Source organism: Somniosus microcephalus, chromosome 2 (assembly GCF_052327205.1).
Source record: "Somniosus microcephalus isolate GS21.2 chromosome 2, FLI_Smic_1.0, whole genome shotgun sequence".
Classification (NCBI taxonomy): Eukaryota; Metazoa; Chordata; class Chondrichthyes; order Squaliformes; family Somniosidae; genus Somniosus; species Somniosus microcephalus.
In genome coordinates, this window is record NC_140988.1 from 210,464,111 (window position 1) to 210,481,582 (window position 17,472).

General features: G+C 43.1%; 1 protein-coding gene across 2 annotated transcripts in view; it reads right to left on the minus strand.

Annotated features, from left to right (window-relative positions):
• Positions 1–7,232: 7,232 nt before the first annotated feature.
• The window catches only part of tlr1 (toll-like receptor 1), a 68,449-nt gene continuing 58,209 nt past the window's right edge, over positions 7,233–17,472 (minus strand). The window contains exons 2-3 of one of the 2 annotated variants that reach the window (XM_085968635.1): positions 14,700–14,878; positions 7,233–11,724 (exon numbers count right to left, since the gene is read on the minus strand). In XM_085968635.1, the coding sequence (XP_085824761.1) occupies positions 9,251–11,635 (2,385 nt within the window). In that variant the 5' untranslated portion in view covers positions 11,636–11,724; positions 14,700–14,878 and the 3' untranslated portion in view covers positions 7,233–9,250. Of the gene's footprint in view, positions 14,879–17,472 lie in introns of both variants that reach the window. The other variant, XM_085968625.1, reaches the window with a different exon arrangement.

Consider the following 17,472-nt stretch of genomic DNA (forward strand, 5'->3'; position numbering starts at 1 on the left):
ACACAGACACACACACACTTGCACACACACACACATGCACACACACTCACACTCACACACACACTCACACACACAGACACACTCACACACACACTCACAGACACACACACACACACACACACTCACACAGACACACACACTCACACACACACTCACACACACAGACACACTCACACACTAACACACACACACACACACTCACACTCACACAGACACATTCACACACACACACACACACAGACACAGACACACACACAGACACACACACACATGCACACTAACACACACACTCACACTCACACACTTGCACACACTCACACACACAGACACACTCACACACACTAACACACACACACACACTCACACTCACACACTCACACTCACACACACACACACACACACTCACACACTCACACACTCACACACACACACTCACACTCACACTCACACATGCACACACACACACTCAACACACACACATACTTCCCAGCAAGGATCATTGGCCCCGAAATTGCGGTCTGTATGGCGGCGTACTCTCAGAGTACGCCATCATACCGCCTTTGAAATTGACCGCAAGTTCGGAATTTCCCAGCATGTGCTAAATCCCAAACTTGCAATCTGTCAAGTTGCGAATAGAAAGATGATCCGCTCCGACTTTCAAATCCTTATTGCTGGCAAAAAGTTGGGCTAATCGGCCACCAACTACGCATCAATTACGCTGGAACATTTTACGGTTGCTGCAAACATGCACAGGAGCCTGTTTGCACAGCATAAGGGGAGAGGGGGATGAGAAAATTGCAATTTCAGGGGCCAAAATAATTAAAAACAAACACGTAAAAGAATTCACCAGGCAGCTGTAAAGGCTCGGTTTGAGGGATGAGATCGTTTTAATCTTTTTTTTAATCTTGCTGAATCAATCTTTTCATTTGTAAATTGAATATCAACCAAAAAACTGTATTGTCAATTTTAAAAACTCTATTGATCTACTTTCATTGACAAAAGGGTTTTGTCATCACAATTCTGAGGAGGCAGGGTTTTGTGTTCTAAGAGCGAAGGCCAGTCAGTCTTTATAGTGAGGCTGTCAAGTTACTATGCTTAACTCTGCTGCAGGCTGGATTCCAATTGACCTGTATCTTCCTTCAAAGCATATTAGTCAAACGGGGCTTTCTATGTTTCCTCATTGGCTAGTGAAAGGAGCACTGCCCCACGTGATCCCAGGTACTCTTACACACAGCGGTGCGTCCCTGGGATCCGTGGGCCACTACGCTGTGCACAGCTACGCAGCATTTCACAGCAAGTTTTCGCTTGGGGCTTCGTATGAGTAAGTATGGATTTTGTTCAGAGGTCAGCGGTGTACTCCTTAGCTATGCCGCCGACTGCAATTTCAGGGCCAATGGTGTGATTGACCTGGATGAGTGCAGCTCCAACAACACTCAAGAAGCTCAACACCATCCCGGACAAAGCAGCCCACTTGATTGGCACCTCATCCACCACCTTAAACATTCACTCCCTCCACCACTGGCGCACCGTGGCTGTAGTGTGTACCACCTACAAGATTCACTGCAGCAACTCGCCAAGGCTTCTTCGACAACACCTCCCAAACACCACCATCTCCAAGTTCCCCTCCAAGTCACACCATAGAATCATAGAATGATTACAGCACAGAAGGAGACTATTCATGCCGGCTCTCTGCAAGAGCACTTCAGCTAGTCTCACTCCCACACCCTTTCACCGTAGCCCTGCAAATTTTTTCCTTCAGGTACTTATCCAATTCCCTTTTGAAAGCCACGATTGAATCTACTTCTACCACCCTTTCAGGCAGTGCATTCCAGATCATAACCACTCGCTGCGTAAAAAAGTTTTTCCTCGTGTCGCCTTTGGTTCTTTTGCCAATCACTTTAAATCTGTGTCCTCTGGTTCTCGACCCTTCTGCCAATGGGAACAGTTTCTCTCTATCTACTCTGTCTAGACCCCTCATGATTTTGAACACCTCTATCAAATCTCCTCTCAACCTTCTCTGCTCTAAGGAGAACAACCCCAGCTTCTCCAGTCTATCCATGTAACTGAAATCCCTCATCCTTGGAAATATCCTGAATTTTTTAAAAATTCGTTCCGGGATGTGGGCCTCGCAAGGCCAGCATTTATTGCCCATTCCTACTTGCCCTTGAGAAGGTGGTGGTGAGCCACCTTCTTGAACCGCTGCAGTCCATGTGGTGAAGGTACTCCCACAGTGCTGTTAGGGAGAGAGTTCCAGGATTTTGACCCAGCGACAATGAAGGAACGGCAATATATTTCCAAGTCAGGAAGGTGTGTAACTTGGAGGGGAACTTGCCTGCCATAGTTGAATAGCTATCAGCGTGTGCAAGGTGTGATATTTGGGTGTGAGCGTTACAGCAGTAGTAAGGTTGTGAGGGTGAAGTGAAGCTCTGATTGTGAGGTGTGAGTGGTGATAGGTAGAGATTGTTGCTAGGTGACTGCTGGGGGTGTGGTGCATTGAGCAGTGTGTGAGGCTTGTGGTACAGATGGTATTTGCTGAAGCCTTCACTCACCTTGACCTGCCGTGTGAGGTCATTAAACTTATTTCGACACTTGATGGACAACATTGGCATCACAGTGCTGGCCGTGACATAGGAGGCTATCTCATGCCAGAGCCTTCATGAGGTGTGTGGAGAGGGCTTTCTGCTGACATTCCGCCATGGCTTTGCAGTACCGTCTTCTTGCAGTTGCATTTCTGAGTGGATTGACAATGAGGTGCTGTAGCATCAATGCACCTCCCCTTTAAGTACTGAATAAAGCCTGTGCCAAACATGACTTGGAATTAGACTGGACCCGATATTGACCCACCTGTTGATCATTAAGCCAATGAGCAGCAGTTTTAGCGCTGAGATCATGACTATAATCATGCTAATGAGGACTGAGCATGAATTTTGCGTGCTACCTAGACCATCTTGAAGTGGCACAGCTTAACATTATTGGGCTTTAACACTGCCTGTTTTGTGGTCATATCCATTTTCTAGCCATTAAAATTTAATAAAGCCCAATATATATATATATGTATATATTAAGCAATATAAAAAGTTGTTGCTTGGTGAATTAAAAACAGCTGTTAGTGGAAAGGGTTAATTTCTTTCCATGTTTATCAGAAGCTATTGTCAGACGCACTTGCGTTACTACATGTAAAAACATTTTTTAATTTTGCCGAAGGAAAAAGAACCAAACTTCATTTTACTTTTCTTTTCAACGTCTTTGGGCTAAAAGTTGGAGAGCGTTAAAAACATGCCGGTGCCACAGCGGGCCAGAATTAACGGCCGCCGAAATTAATGATGCTGGTTGCTAATTGACATTAGCCCAGCACTAAACTCACTGAGCAAGGCCGGTTTTCATAGCAGTCTCAGCAGGAGGCCCAATGTAGCGTGACCGTAGCATCATTGGAGCAAGAACAGCCTTCTCTTAAAGCAAGGCTGTCATTTTAGTAAGCAGTCCCTTAAAGGGGAACAGCCTTCTAAAATGAAAAAAATAAAAAGCTTTTAAAAATAGGCTGTTTTTAACCCTTAGAGCTCAACTGCCTTCTGAAAAAAAATAAACATTAAAAATAATTACTAAATGGCAGTCTTCAGCTCTTAAAGCTGAATTGCTTTCCGCAACTATAAAAATGGGAAAAGTGCTTCAGCACCAACACAAATGGCTCAGCTAGCCAGGGAAGGGGCACCCATGGTCTCACACGCAGCACTCCAGCTTTGTGCAGGGGGTCAACACTGCAAGAGAGGTCCTCTACCCACAGGGGCCAGGAGGCCCTCCAGAAAGAATGATGTGGGCGTACAATACCAGGGCCATCACTGCCAGCAGTGTCACCCTCCACAACATGGCACCAGTGCCCAAAGAAGCTTCATGACCTCAGACCAGTGGTCAAGGTCAGTGAATGCATCTTCAAAAGCCGTCTCCTACCAACTGCACCACTAGCTCAATGCACATCCCCTGCCCCCAATCACACACCTACCAAAAATCTGTACCAAACATGAGGCGCATCTCCCATTCCGAGCTTCACCTCACCTCCTTGGAGGAGACGGTTCTGGTCATTCTTGGCAGGGGCAAGGCTGAGCCCTTGGCCAGCAGCAGGGCTGAAAGAATACAAGATGCTGGTATCCTCATACGTTATCCTCCTTCTCACATGCACCTCTTGCTTTCCTGCCCTCTCCTCACCACCACTCCACTCTTGTGTCTTCCTCATTTCACACACCCAAGAAATGCAGCCTGCCCAGCCAGTGGTTGGCCAAGAAGAGGGAGAGGAGAGTGAAGAAGAAGAAGAAACGACACTCCCAGCCACCAGCTCCTCAAGGTCGACCTACAAGGCCAATTGCAGTGTCCCCACTGAAAGTCAGCAGCTTTCCACCAGCAATGCTGGGGTAGCACTGCGTGACATCAGATAGGCAAAGGCAGACACAAGACAGTCACTAAGGAAATGCATAAGGGTGATGAGTTGATTTATTGATGTCCTATTGGATGGATTGATGTATAAAGTTGGATTGGGAAGTTTGCTTTGTGGTGGCTTTTATTTCAGCATTGTGGCCAAGAGGATGCTGTGATGGTCAGTAACAGAGGTGTGGGACAAATGTTGAAAAGGGAATTGGGGTTGTGGTCACTGGTACCGCAGGCGGATGATTCCATCCTGGATATCCCGGCCAGAAAGGGGCTGTCTGGGTTGCCTCCTTCCTTCTGCTTACTCCTCTTCTGCTTTTTCCTCTTCTGCGTCTTCCTCTTCTGCGTCTTCCTCTTCTGCGTCTTCCTCTTCCCTCTGCGAGTGGAAACTGGAAATGTGAAATAAAAGCATAAAATGCTGGAACTACTCAGCAGATCAGGCAGCATCTCGACTTAAGACGTGAACTCTGTTTCTCTCTCCACAGATGCTGCCTGACCTACTGAGTATTTCCAGCATTTTCTGTCTTACCATCCGAGGCCTTGCAAGCATCCAGCACACTTTAAAAACTTTTAACATGTATTGCACCAAGCCACTACTTCAATAAAATATTAAAAATCCAGCTCAAAAGCTTAAATGCAAACTTACCTGAAAGATGTGTGTGTTCCTTCAAGAAGTGCTGACAGCATCTCTGTCAGTCTGCTGCACACTCGCTTTTCTGAGCAAACTTAGGACCCAGCACTAAACTCAACGCAAAGGTCCAAGTTCGCAGAGCGTGCGTCAAGTCGGCATTGCACGGCTAACGGCAGCGCTGTGGCCCTCGCCAAAATGGCGGCCACCGAGTGCAGCATCAAAGGTGGGTGTTAGAGCGGCAGCCGCCATTTTATTTCAGGATTTCGGTGGTAACCCGTGGTGGTAAGTAGTCCAATTTCTGGGCCTTTGTACCTTTAAAACTTGCACAAAGATCCTACCAAACCTTTTTTTTTCATCCTTAGAAATTGAAAATCCGTTAAAACAGCAGAAATCATTAGTAACTTGAAAAAAAAAAATTCTCCTCGGGGAAGACAGCAATTTTTTCCAAATTAAACTCCAATTATTTTTAAAGCGTGTAACATTTTTTTAAGGGGTGTCCAAACCCAAGATTTCCTAGATTGTTGGCGTAGAGATAACAGGAAATCCTTTAATCATTTTTATCAGTCACTTTTTTTCTGAACACAGTCAATCACAAGATCTAAGAATGCTGTCAGTTACTAACAGATATTACATTCCAGTACAACCAAAATAATTAAACAAGCAGAAGCATTCTCTAATATCCAACCTTTAGAGGCACCAAACCACATCAATTACATTCAACATTAACTCCTGATGCACCTCAAATCATTAAGCATTTAAGAAATTCAAAACTGCCAATTTCATATATATGTAAGTTTCATGTCTGGAATTAGAGACCTGCACATAATTATAATAATTAGATTTTCACTGTGGCCACAATGAAAGTCTAGTTTTCACAATTTAATAGGTTAGTTAGCCCCAATAGTTAAATTTAGTTCAGACCAATATCTTATTAACTAAATACAATATAGAACAGATAAAATTATCAAACAGCACGTGCTTACAAAAACCCAGTAAATAAAGTCATCTTTTTGGTCTTTCTTCAGGTGCCTTTCCAAATGACTGTAAAAACATTGGGCCGTATTTTCCGATCGGAGGCTTCCCACGTGCAGAGGCCTCCAATCTGGAAAAAATCGACGTCCTTACCTGAGGGCTCCAGAGGTCCAGCCATTTCCGCTCCTGGGCCTCTCCACGACGAAATGCGCAAGGCCCAGGTATCCCAGGGGCGCATGCGGTTCGCAAGCATCCCTGGGATCACATGGGCCATGGGGAACCAATGGGAGAAGGGAATCTCCCTTCATACTTTTGACAGCTTAGACCTGTCAAAAGTATGAATGAAAAAACACTGAAAAAACACATCAAAACGTTAAAAAAAAAATTTTAATCACGTTTTTAAAATTAGTTAAAATTACATTAAATTAAATAATTTAACCAAAAATTTAATTTTTGTTTAAAAAGTTAACGTTTTTCACGGTGCTAAAAATAAACTTACCTTTTTTTAAACTATTTTAAAATTAAAAATGAGTGAAATTTTTTTTTTTTAAACTTTTTTATACTGTTATGCTGGTAAAAGCAGGCCTTACACCTGCTTTTACCAGGCATAAGGTTTTTAAGGAATTTCAGCGGGCGGAGGTTCTGCAGAAAGCAGAACTCTCCACCCGCAGAGGACCTTCTCCAGGGCAGGCGTGCGATCTGTCAAGAGGATTCTTGACAGATCGGAAGTGCCGGTTTTCAGCGCATGCGCTTCACATGCCTGAAACCGGCACTTGCGAGGTCCCTAAGGGTGTGTACACAGCTCGTACACACCCGTAGGGATCGGAAAATACGGGCCATTAAATACAACTGAAGAAAAATTAAGTCTTCACACCTAAACAAAATCTTTGTAGCATTCCTACACAAAAGGGTTACGGTGGAACTTCCCGCAGCTTATGAGCTCCGAAACATTCACACAGGCTTTAAAAAAGACAGTCGCTGAAAACAAACAAACTCCTGCAGCTTGTAACTAGAAAAGAGGCAGAATCTTCCACTTTCTCCTTCTTTATTCCATCATAGACTAATTTATCCTTTTTCTCTCAAACCAATTCACAATTTCTGATTACTTCTTACTTGTCAAAACATTAGAGGATGGAGGAGGAGTCAATCACAATAGCAGGTCTCAGACTTGCAGTAACTAAATTAAGACAACATTGCTGTGTAAACATTCAAATTGATTTAAAGCAAAGTCTTTATTTTAAACTGCATAAGGCAATAGCAATTTTGACTGTAATCCAATTAAAACAAGGTGCTTTGAAGAATTTCAAATTGAATTGGTACCAGCAACTGTAACTTGTTGTTCTTCAAGGCTGCGTCTTATCTTTTATTTTTAAACAAACTTCCTCTGCTTTTCAAAGTTGCACAAGTAAACTTCAGTCAAAATAAATCCACAACAGCGTGTTTAACTTAAAATGTAAATCACAAAGTTTTCCCCAATTCTGGGTACACAACCTTAAATTGAAATCAACATACTCAACAGCAATATTCACACTTTCAAAAAATATTGATCCCTGTAATGGGGTTATGAACCCAAAATGCCAAATTTTACACAATATTCCCAGGTCACGAGCCCAAGGAATATTCACACAGATAATAAGTTCAAAACCAAAAACATGACTCAAAAAAGTATCTCAAAAATAATACTCATGTGTATACATACATAGAGAAAACAATTAACCAACTTAAAATAGCATATGATTGTAGAAAAGACATCAATTAAAATAATTTCAACATCAAAAACAAGACAACAGAGGGTTAAACTACTTGTAGCTCTGTAAACATTTGTAGGTCAGCAAACCTCTACACATCCACATCCACTTTCACACAGGGACGCCCAGGGAATGTTAGAGAACCCCTCGTCAATGCCTGCTGCATCCTTTTTTACTACTCATACGGGTCTCATCACCGCTTGGGGAGGTTGGTGTACTGTATCACTGAAAGTTAACATGCAGGTACAGCAAGCAATTAGGAAAGCAAATGGTATATTGGCCTTTATTACAAGAGGATTTGAGTATAAGAGTAAAGACGTCTTCCTGCAATTATATAGGGCCCTGGTGAGACCACACCTGGAGTATTGTGTACAGTTTTGGTCTCCTTACCTAAGGAAGGATATATTTGCCATAGAGGGAGTGAAACTAAGGTTCACCAGACTGATTCCTGGGATGGGGGGGATTGTCCGATGAGGAGAGATTGAGTAGACTAGGCCTATATTCTCTAGAGTTTAGAAGAATGAGAGGTGATCTTATTGAAACAGACAAAATTCTTACAGGGCTTGACAGGGTAGATGCAGGGAGGATGTTTCCCCTGGCTGGGGAGTCTAGAACTAGGGGCACAGTCTCAGAATAAGGGGTTGGCCATTTAGGACTGAGATGAGGAGAAATTTCTTCACTCAGAGGATGGTGAATCTTTGGAATTCTCTGCCCCAGAGGGCAGTGGAGGCTCAATCGTTGAGTATATTCAAGACAGAGATCGATAGATTTTTGGATATTAAGGGAATCAAGGGATCTGGGGATAGTGCAGGAAAGTGGAGATAAGGTAGAAGATCAGCCATGATCTTACTGAATGGCGGAGCAGGCTCTAAGGGCCAAATGGCCTACTCCTGCTCCTATTTCTTATGTTTTTATGTATGCCAGGATGTTCTGGTTCCAGACCCTGGTTCTCCCACTCCCTGTCTCGGTCGTGCTCATACTGGCTAACAGCCTCTGCTAGTTCTCTAGAGTTTACCTCTTCCCATCTCGCTATCTTGTGAGTAAATGAGGTTGGTTTTTAGGGCTTGCATCATGCCTTAAAATGTTCCTCCAGCTCTTGTGTTTTCTTCTGACAGTGTGTATGGTCTGTCGTGTCTTGAGCGCTATGTTGGTTCCCTTGTTGTTGTTTAAGGACCCCACTTAAGGCACTTAACTCCTCTACCTTTTTCTCCCACATTTTATTTAAACCCTCTTGCTCTTCTTCCTCAGCTTTACATGTTACTAATGTCCTAACTTTATTTGCACTTTCAGTCTGAAGGTAATCTATGGATGCAGCCAACGTCCTGTTGAAAGAGGTTTTCTGGTGTAATTGGTTTTTTAACCTCTAAATTTTGTTCCATCCATATAATTCTACACAATATTATAACCGCATGAAGTGAACACACTAATAAAATACATGTGCACTATGAAAATTAAGATGATACAGAATACAATAAGTCACTATTTACACAAACATTTCCTCTTTTGGAGCGGTCAGGTTTATTCTTATTGCTGCCTGCAGATTGGCCCAGAATAGTCTCTGTTTGTTTTTGTCCTTAGGCCATTCTATGTATGTCTTCTTTGCCATAAGTGATTTCAGTTTATAGTATTTAGATGAGATTAGGTACTGAGGGATTGACTCCAAAACAATCAGTATCAAGTTATCAGACTGTTCACTTAACACCTGGTGCTGTGCAAAGTAAAGCTCATAATGACACCACTCACTCTGAATGAAGTTGGGTGATAAAACAAATATTGATTTGTAACTCTTCTCTATACAGCTGATTATGTTTTCAATAATGCCTTTGCCTGGAATAAAGTTTCTTTCATGAAAGCAGATTCGTAATGGGCTGCCCCTTTCTTCTAGATTTGGTAGCAGCTGCTCCTTCACCCAGCAAGAATCATGTTGGCTGTAGGACACAAAAGCATGATAGAGCAACTTTTCAGTTAACTGGTGGGAGTCAGTCTTCATCGCTCTTCGTTTTGTCTGGGTCCATTGCCAAGTCATCCTCAAATACCAAGGCATGTCCAAAAAATGACACATCAGTCCAATTACAATTGTTAATGCAATCGTACTACCCAGTACAATTACCAGTAAGAGAGTTGTGCTGCATGTCACTTCTGATAAATGGAAGTCCTTCAATAGAGTTCCTTTAAGGTTATCTGGGTAGGCACAGTGATAAGACTCTGGCCACCCAATCATCTCTATGTGGGTGTTTTCCTTCATCCTGCTAAAGTCTCTCAGATGGCAGGTACATGTAAATGGATTAGAGGCGGCATTCAGCACACTCAGCCTTTGGCAACTTTGAAGGAAACTGCTAGAAGGTTCATGAAATGAGTTTGCCTCGACAAACAAAATCTCAAGATTTCTAAAGTTGCTGCAGTCAGGCAGATTAGCCAGTTTATTAGCGCCAAGATATAATTCCTTCAACATGTCCAGGTTGTTCAGTTCTTTGGGAATGCTATAAATATCATTTTTCTGCACGTCAAGGACCTCTAGGCTGCTGGGTAAGCATGTGAAAACCAGCTCAGTCAGTCTGTTTGAGGACAGGTTCAGCTTTATCAAACTGTTGGTCCAAAGGCAATCTCTATTCTCATCAAGAGTAAGTTGGTTTTGACTCACATCCAAGTGCTTCAGGGATTTCATATATCTGGTCATGGTACTCGCTTTAAATAACTGACCCAGCTTATTCTGTTTTAAAATAAGAGTCTCCAACAAATTTAGGGAGTGGCAATCTTGAAAAAAAAAATCACTGGTAATTGAATTATCAGAAAAGTCCATGAATTTATAATGATTTCTTTCCTTTGGACAAGTCAGGAAGATCCATCCTGAATTAGAAATTGTCAGATTTTCAACCTTTATCTGATCAAAGAAATCGTATATAATTGATGAATCGAAATAGAATGATGCGATTGTTATTTGTCTGATAGTTAATGCTTTCAACGTTGATTTCGAATACTGAAATGAGGAATATGTAACTTTATATAATGTCACATTAAAAAAACTGAGACTTTTAACCGTAGATGCCCAAATAGGCTTTGATATGCTTATCAAATCTTTCCATTCCAGTATTAAATTTTGTAACAACAAGTTACTGACTCTTGAGAATTTTCCCAGTATTTTAAAACTGTTAATATAATGGCTGCATTCTTGGTAGCATTCAATGTTTGATAACTTTAAAGTATCAGATGAGTTGAAGGCATCATGCATGACCCTTTCAAGTAAACCATCCTTGTTAGTAGATGGCAAAACAACGTGGAGTTTTGTTGTTCTCAAAACCTGTAAGGTACCAGGGTCATACCCTGATAACGTTTTTAGTCCGATTGAAACTTCCTGCAACTGTTGCCCTGAAATTTCTTTAAGATCATTTTTCTGTAACTTTATTGCTTTTCTACTTCCTAATCCTAAATATTCCAGGTCTTTCAGGAAGCTAAATGCTTTCCCAAGTGTCAGGCTAAGAAAATTATTATAAGAAATATCTAAATATTTGAGAGATGTAACATTCTGTAAAAAGTGACATTCGATACTCCAGAGTTCATTCTTGGAAAGATCTAAACACTTCAGCTCTTGATTAGACCTGAAAAATGCACTTGTTAAATTGCTGATCTTATTGGAGGACAAATTCAAACTTTTCAACCAGCGAAGAGAAGCAAAATCCTGGATATGAATCTCATTGATGTTGTTTTGTGATAAATCCAGTATTTGTGTGTGACCCGGTAGGTACTTTGGGACAGTAGACAGTGAGCGGGATGAATTGTTTACGACAATGTCATTCTCTGTAGGAAAACACCAACTGTAGCACGTTTTAAGTATTAAAATCCAAACAAAGAAGGAGAGGATGTTGGCCATGGTGGGTTACTTTCCTGTATTTTCTTTCTCTTCTGCAGCTGAACACTTACATATTTTTTAAGTGGAATCTATTTACAGAAGTGAAAAAACTGAAATGAAACAAAATATAATTAATATTGTGTCTTGAGCAAAGTTGACCTGAAAACAAAACTTGCCATCGAGTGACACGTTCCAAAATGGCAATTGTAAGAAATGTTAATTGAGAAATGGTAACAAAAATGTAGCAGCCAAACAGAACACATCTGCAATAATAATAGTTTCACATTTTTGAATCAACCCCCTATACATTTCAAAAAAGTTAAGAGAATTTAGTTGCAGAGTATAGAATAGTGGTGGAAAATTGGGGTAATGACAGTGCTGCAAAGGTAGCCTCAATGAGAAGACTCTGAAAGCTCTAGTGAACACATTCTAATAAAGGGGCTGCACCTGATACCCTGGGCTGGATTTTCATTCAGGGGTCGGGTAGGAGGCGGGACTACAACTTTCGGGGTTGTAGTCCCGCCTCCATCGAGATGTGGCCAATCCACGTGATTTTAACTTGATTGACCTTGTGAAGCCCGCCCAGCAGGCTCAGCAGGCCAATTAAGGGGCACCCGGCAACAGGTGACGTCACAGACTGAAATTTCATGTCAAGAGGTTTTGACAGATGAAATATCAGCGTTTCACAGCTGTTTGAAGCTGTCAAAGACTGACAGTCTTACTTCTAACCTGAGTCCTTCTCCACAGACTCAGTTAGAAATCTCTCCTGCACAGAAAGCTGAAGGCTGTCACTTTTGACAGTTCGCAGCCATTCTGCTTTCTGTGCCGGTGAGATGAGGGACTCCCGAGACCTAAAGGAAGGAAGGCTGAAAAGGTAAGGAAAGGTAATTTAAACTTCTTTAAACACTTTAGATGCACCAAACACACTTACCTTTGCACTCATGCACACATCACTCACCTGAACACCGACATCTCGACCCCTCCAAGTCCTTCAACCCGACGGCCCGCCTCGCAAACTTGGCGTGGTTTGGAGCCGTCGGGAATCCCACACTTCAGCATTAAAAATAGGGATTAGGCTAAAAACTGCCTGTTAACTACCTGTTAACAGGCAGTTAATTGGCACTAATCCATTCCCGCCTCGGGTAGGCGGTCCCAGTGCGGGGCGGGTACCCGCCTCCTTTGAAACTGGCATGGAGGCGGGTTGGGTGCGGGATGGGGTCAGGACCCCTGATTTCGGAATTTTAACCCCCCACACGCCTCCAATCCCGACTCCACGGCCCAATGAAAATCCTGCCCAGTGTCTTTTTTCTTTCTCAGGTGCTGAAGGGTATGCTGTGCATTCCCAGCATTTCCTGTTTATATTTAAAATTTTCAGTTTTCCTTTATAGGGATCTGATGCTCCCGACAGAAAGCAGCACTTGCAAGGAGCTGATCTCAGGAAGTTGCAGCCGTGCAGTACGTGATTTATCATCCATTGCAATTAATGGACAGAATATCACAGGCTGCGGGCCTGCAATTTCCCATAATGTGCGAACGCATGAGAGCTTTTCCCGGGTTGCAATCCCTGAGAGCGCTGTTCCTGCTGGGAACGGCGGATTGATCGAACCGCCCGTCATATTGCTACAGTTATGGCCTCATGTTGGTAGCAGTTCTGTAACCCTGCCAAAGTGACTGTAGATGCCACCTTGGGAGGCACTGAATCCACAGCGGCTGCAGCACCAAAGACCCCTGCCACTGAAGCAGATTCTTTAGGGTTAGTAGTCGACCTTCTGGTTCCCTTGCAGCCCACTCGTCAGCTATGCAATGATCCACCAATACTACACCTTTAACAATACGAGAACTACATCCTCAACCAGCATAGACAGGTTCATGGCACACAAGGGGCAAATGCAGCAGCAAACCATATTAAATACATACGCAGTTAATGTGCACACACCTAAATTCACTGCTGCTGTGTTTTGCAGCCTGTTTTTCTTAAAAGTTAAAGGGTCTGGAAATCCATTGCCCTTCTGGTACACCTCCACTGTAAGTCCAGCAAGAGTGCATAGGAAGGGGCAGAAACTATGTGGAGATGTGGATACACCATGACTTGGCCTTCGCAACAGTTTCCATAAGCCTTTTAAGTGGTGGAACCTCCATCGACATCGCCCAAGGTCACCCGCATCAGAGGAGGATTGGTTGGGAGAAAGGGACTTGCAGCCTGGGGGTTCCTCAGTCCCAACATGGGAATGTGCTAGCAGCCAGTACCCCAAAAGAGAAGAGGCATACTGGCCTGTCAGTCAGAAGCAGTGAGACCTACCTGGGGTCCAGGCCTGGGTTGTGGCCTGCACACCCAAAGATTTTTAAGAGTTGTTGAGGGGGTGGGGTGAAGTCAATGGAAAGGACGGACAGTTCCACTACCTCCTGTTTTGTTCTCCTGCCAAAGTTGAATTTAACCCCGTCATAATTTTACTGCAGGAGACGTTTGGGGCAATATTTGCATGTTTCTGGGAGGGTGGGTAGCCACTATTGCATTGTGTGGCCTCCTCCCACTGGAGTGCACCTGAGATGCCCCCCTCCCCCCAGTGGCACAGACATCTGCACAGATTATTACAATTAGTAGACCTCCCGATCCTGGAAAGTCTGCCCTGGGCAAGCAGTGGAGGTTTCCAGTGGCCACATATGCTGGGAATCTGCCTCACCCCACACGTACTTTTGGAGTCAAAGCGTCAGTTATCCAAAAGCCAAAAAGCAAAACACATGAGGAACGTAGCGAAAACTAAGCAAGGATGGGAAGTAGCAACTTTATGATTATAGATATGTTATAAAGAAATAAAAGTGTTTGATCGTATAGCTTACTGGGGTGATGGGAAAATGTGACCCTCTCACACCGGTCTCCCTGCCTGCAGCAATTAGGTGTATGTTGTGGGTGCATGGCAATACCGTAGCAGTACATCGTAAATGGGCGTCAGTTAATTCTTTAAAACCATAAAGCAGCTGCCTCCTGAAAGGTCTCCTATAGGTGCCTAGAAAATGGTGGACTATCCCTGCAGCTCTTCATGGACATGGTGGCACAGCTCAATTACAATGTCCTGGTAAGCCTAACCTTCCAAGTGTTCGTCTCCTCAACCATGTTCCAGCTCCATTAGAACGATTGCCTGGAGTAGTCTTGCTGAGATTCAGAAACAGGCTATGTCCTTTGTGCTCCCAGGCTTCCCGCTCCCCCTCTCCAAGATAGGCTTTGCAACAATGGTCACTGTGCCTATGCTCACAGTCAGAAAATCCCTGTAATAATGGAAGTATTGTGGGTTCTTTAATTTATGTGGAGTAACAGTAACATAAGTTTTAACAAAGCAGGGTCATTTCATTCCCCATGCCTGTCTGATCTTAACTCCCTGTTGTCTGGAGAAGGCATCCCCACTCCATTCTGTGCCATCTGAACTACCATAACAACATATCCATAATGCTACATCGTGCTTTCTTTATCTGAATGAATATGTAAACCAGTGTTGTCCAGTAGGAATTGCTGACTAGCCACAGTTGTGGCTACGGTGACAGCATTAAAGCCACATGCACTAATTTTAGTAGAAAAGGCCTTACATACACTCACACAACACAGGTAAATATACTTCACATGATTAGATTTCCTTAACAAACATCTACCACCATTCAGTAAACAGAAAGGCACACAAGGATCAAAAAACACTCACACACTCTGCTTTTCCTCTTACCATTTTGCACATTCGATAATTCGTGAGCTGCGATCCCAGCAGTTACACCGGTATTGTGGCCACCTGTGCCTCTCCAGCACTGCCCTGGCCAGAGTATGCAGGGTCAATAGGAGGGCACCTCATTTGCAATGAGGCCAGCATGCGCCCTTGTCAGATGTGCCCACCTGCTTCATGCTGTCGCCTGCCAGGGGAGGATTGGGAACTTAATGGGCTGGAATTTGCAACAGGTAATAGCGGCGAATGAACTGCGTTTGTTGTTATTACCGCTTTGAAACGTACCACAACTTCAGGATGTAGCGCACGCGCATCTAAACATGGAAGTCCTGAAGTTGCGGTCAGTCATTCACTGCTCCGACATTGGCTGCGCTGTGGCCACCCTCCCCCACCCACAACCCCATAGCCGGTAAGCAGTGAAATCAGGCAAACTGACAAAAATGTGGGCTTTTCTGCGGTAATATCGCTGTTAAATACCCTATTAAATGTTAGGCCTTGTTGGATTGGTGTAACTGGGGTTTTAACAGCGTATTGACTGCAAAACAAAGGTTATGGCCCTGAAAAACTAATTTTAATTTGGTGGAATGTCAAATTTCTCCATTATGATAAAAATGACCATTTTTTAAGAAACTTTTTTTAAAACTTAAAAAAAAAAGTTTGTTCATGATATTTCAGGTTGTACCGTATCCCCATGTGAGAGTCCCAATCTTTGTTTCGCTTTCTGTAATGTTTTTAAAAAGTCGGGATAAAAGCAGGTTCTCATTTCCTGATTTCCTGTCTGTGAGAATTCTGCAATGTGATTGGCTTCTTAGACAGCTTGTTGATGTCACAGCAGATCATACTAGGGAATCCCCATTATACTGCACTGAAATCACTTAACACGTCAAAAAAGCCAAACGTCCCGCCACAGACATCGCGGGCAGCTTTCTTCGGGGCCAACGGCAAACACCGCCGCTGACCATAAATTCCAGGCCATTATTCCTGGCTACAAGGTATTCAGGAAAGGCAGGGAAGGAAAAAAAGGAGATGGGGTGGCAGTATTGATCAAAGAAACTATTATAGCATTGCAGAGGGATGATGTAGTTGAGGGGTCAAAGACAGAATCTATTTGGTTAGAATTCAGGAACAATAGAGGAGCTATTATGCTACTGGGTGTGTACTATAGGTCACCAAATAGTGGGAAGGAGACACAGGAGCAAATTTTCAGGTAAATTACAGAAAGATGCAATAAGTACAGAGTAATGGTAATGGGGGACTTCAATTATCCTAATATAGACTGGGATAGTAACAATGTAAAGGGCAAAGAGGGGGAGGAATTCCTGAAATGTGCACAAGAGAACTTTCTTGATCAGTGTGTTTCCAGCCCAACGAGGAAGGAAGCAGTGTTGGCCCTAGTTCTGGGGAATGAAGTGGGGCAAGTACAGCATTTTTCAGTGGGAAAGCATTTGAGGAACAGTGATCATGATATCATCAGGCTTAGAATAGTTATGGAAAAGGACAAGGAACAAAAAAAGGGACCTGGCCCAGGTGGATTGGAATCCAAAATTGGTAGGCAAAACAGTAATTGAACAATGGGAGGCCTTCAAAGAGGAGATGGTTTGGGTACAGAGTAGACACATTCCCATGAGGGGGAAAAGAAGGGCATCCAAAGCTCGAGCTCCCTAGATGATTAAAGATATTAGAGGTTAAACTAAGACAGTAAAAGGAGGCTTATGACAAATGTAAGGTTCACAATACTGTAGAGAACCAAGCTGAATATAGAAAGTACAGAGGAGATCTAAAAATAGGAATAAGAGGGGCAAAGAGAGACCATGAGAATAGATTAGCAGCTAACATCAAAGAGAACCCAAAAGGTTTTTATAAACACATAAATAGTAAAAGCATAGTCAAAGGAAGGTGAGCTGATTAGGGACCAAAAAGAAGATAATCTTGTGGAGAAGGAGGGCATGGCTGAGGTACTAAATCAGGGGTGGGCAATTATTTGGGCTGGAGGGCCACTTAACAAGTTTTGGTGAGCTGTTGAGGGCCGCACACATAAAATGAATTGTGTTAACAACAGCTACCTGTAAAATGTGTTACGGCAGTTATTGTATGAAGAACCCTTCATGTCATTTCCACACTTAATAAAAATAACAACACTTATTAATATGCTAA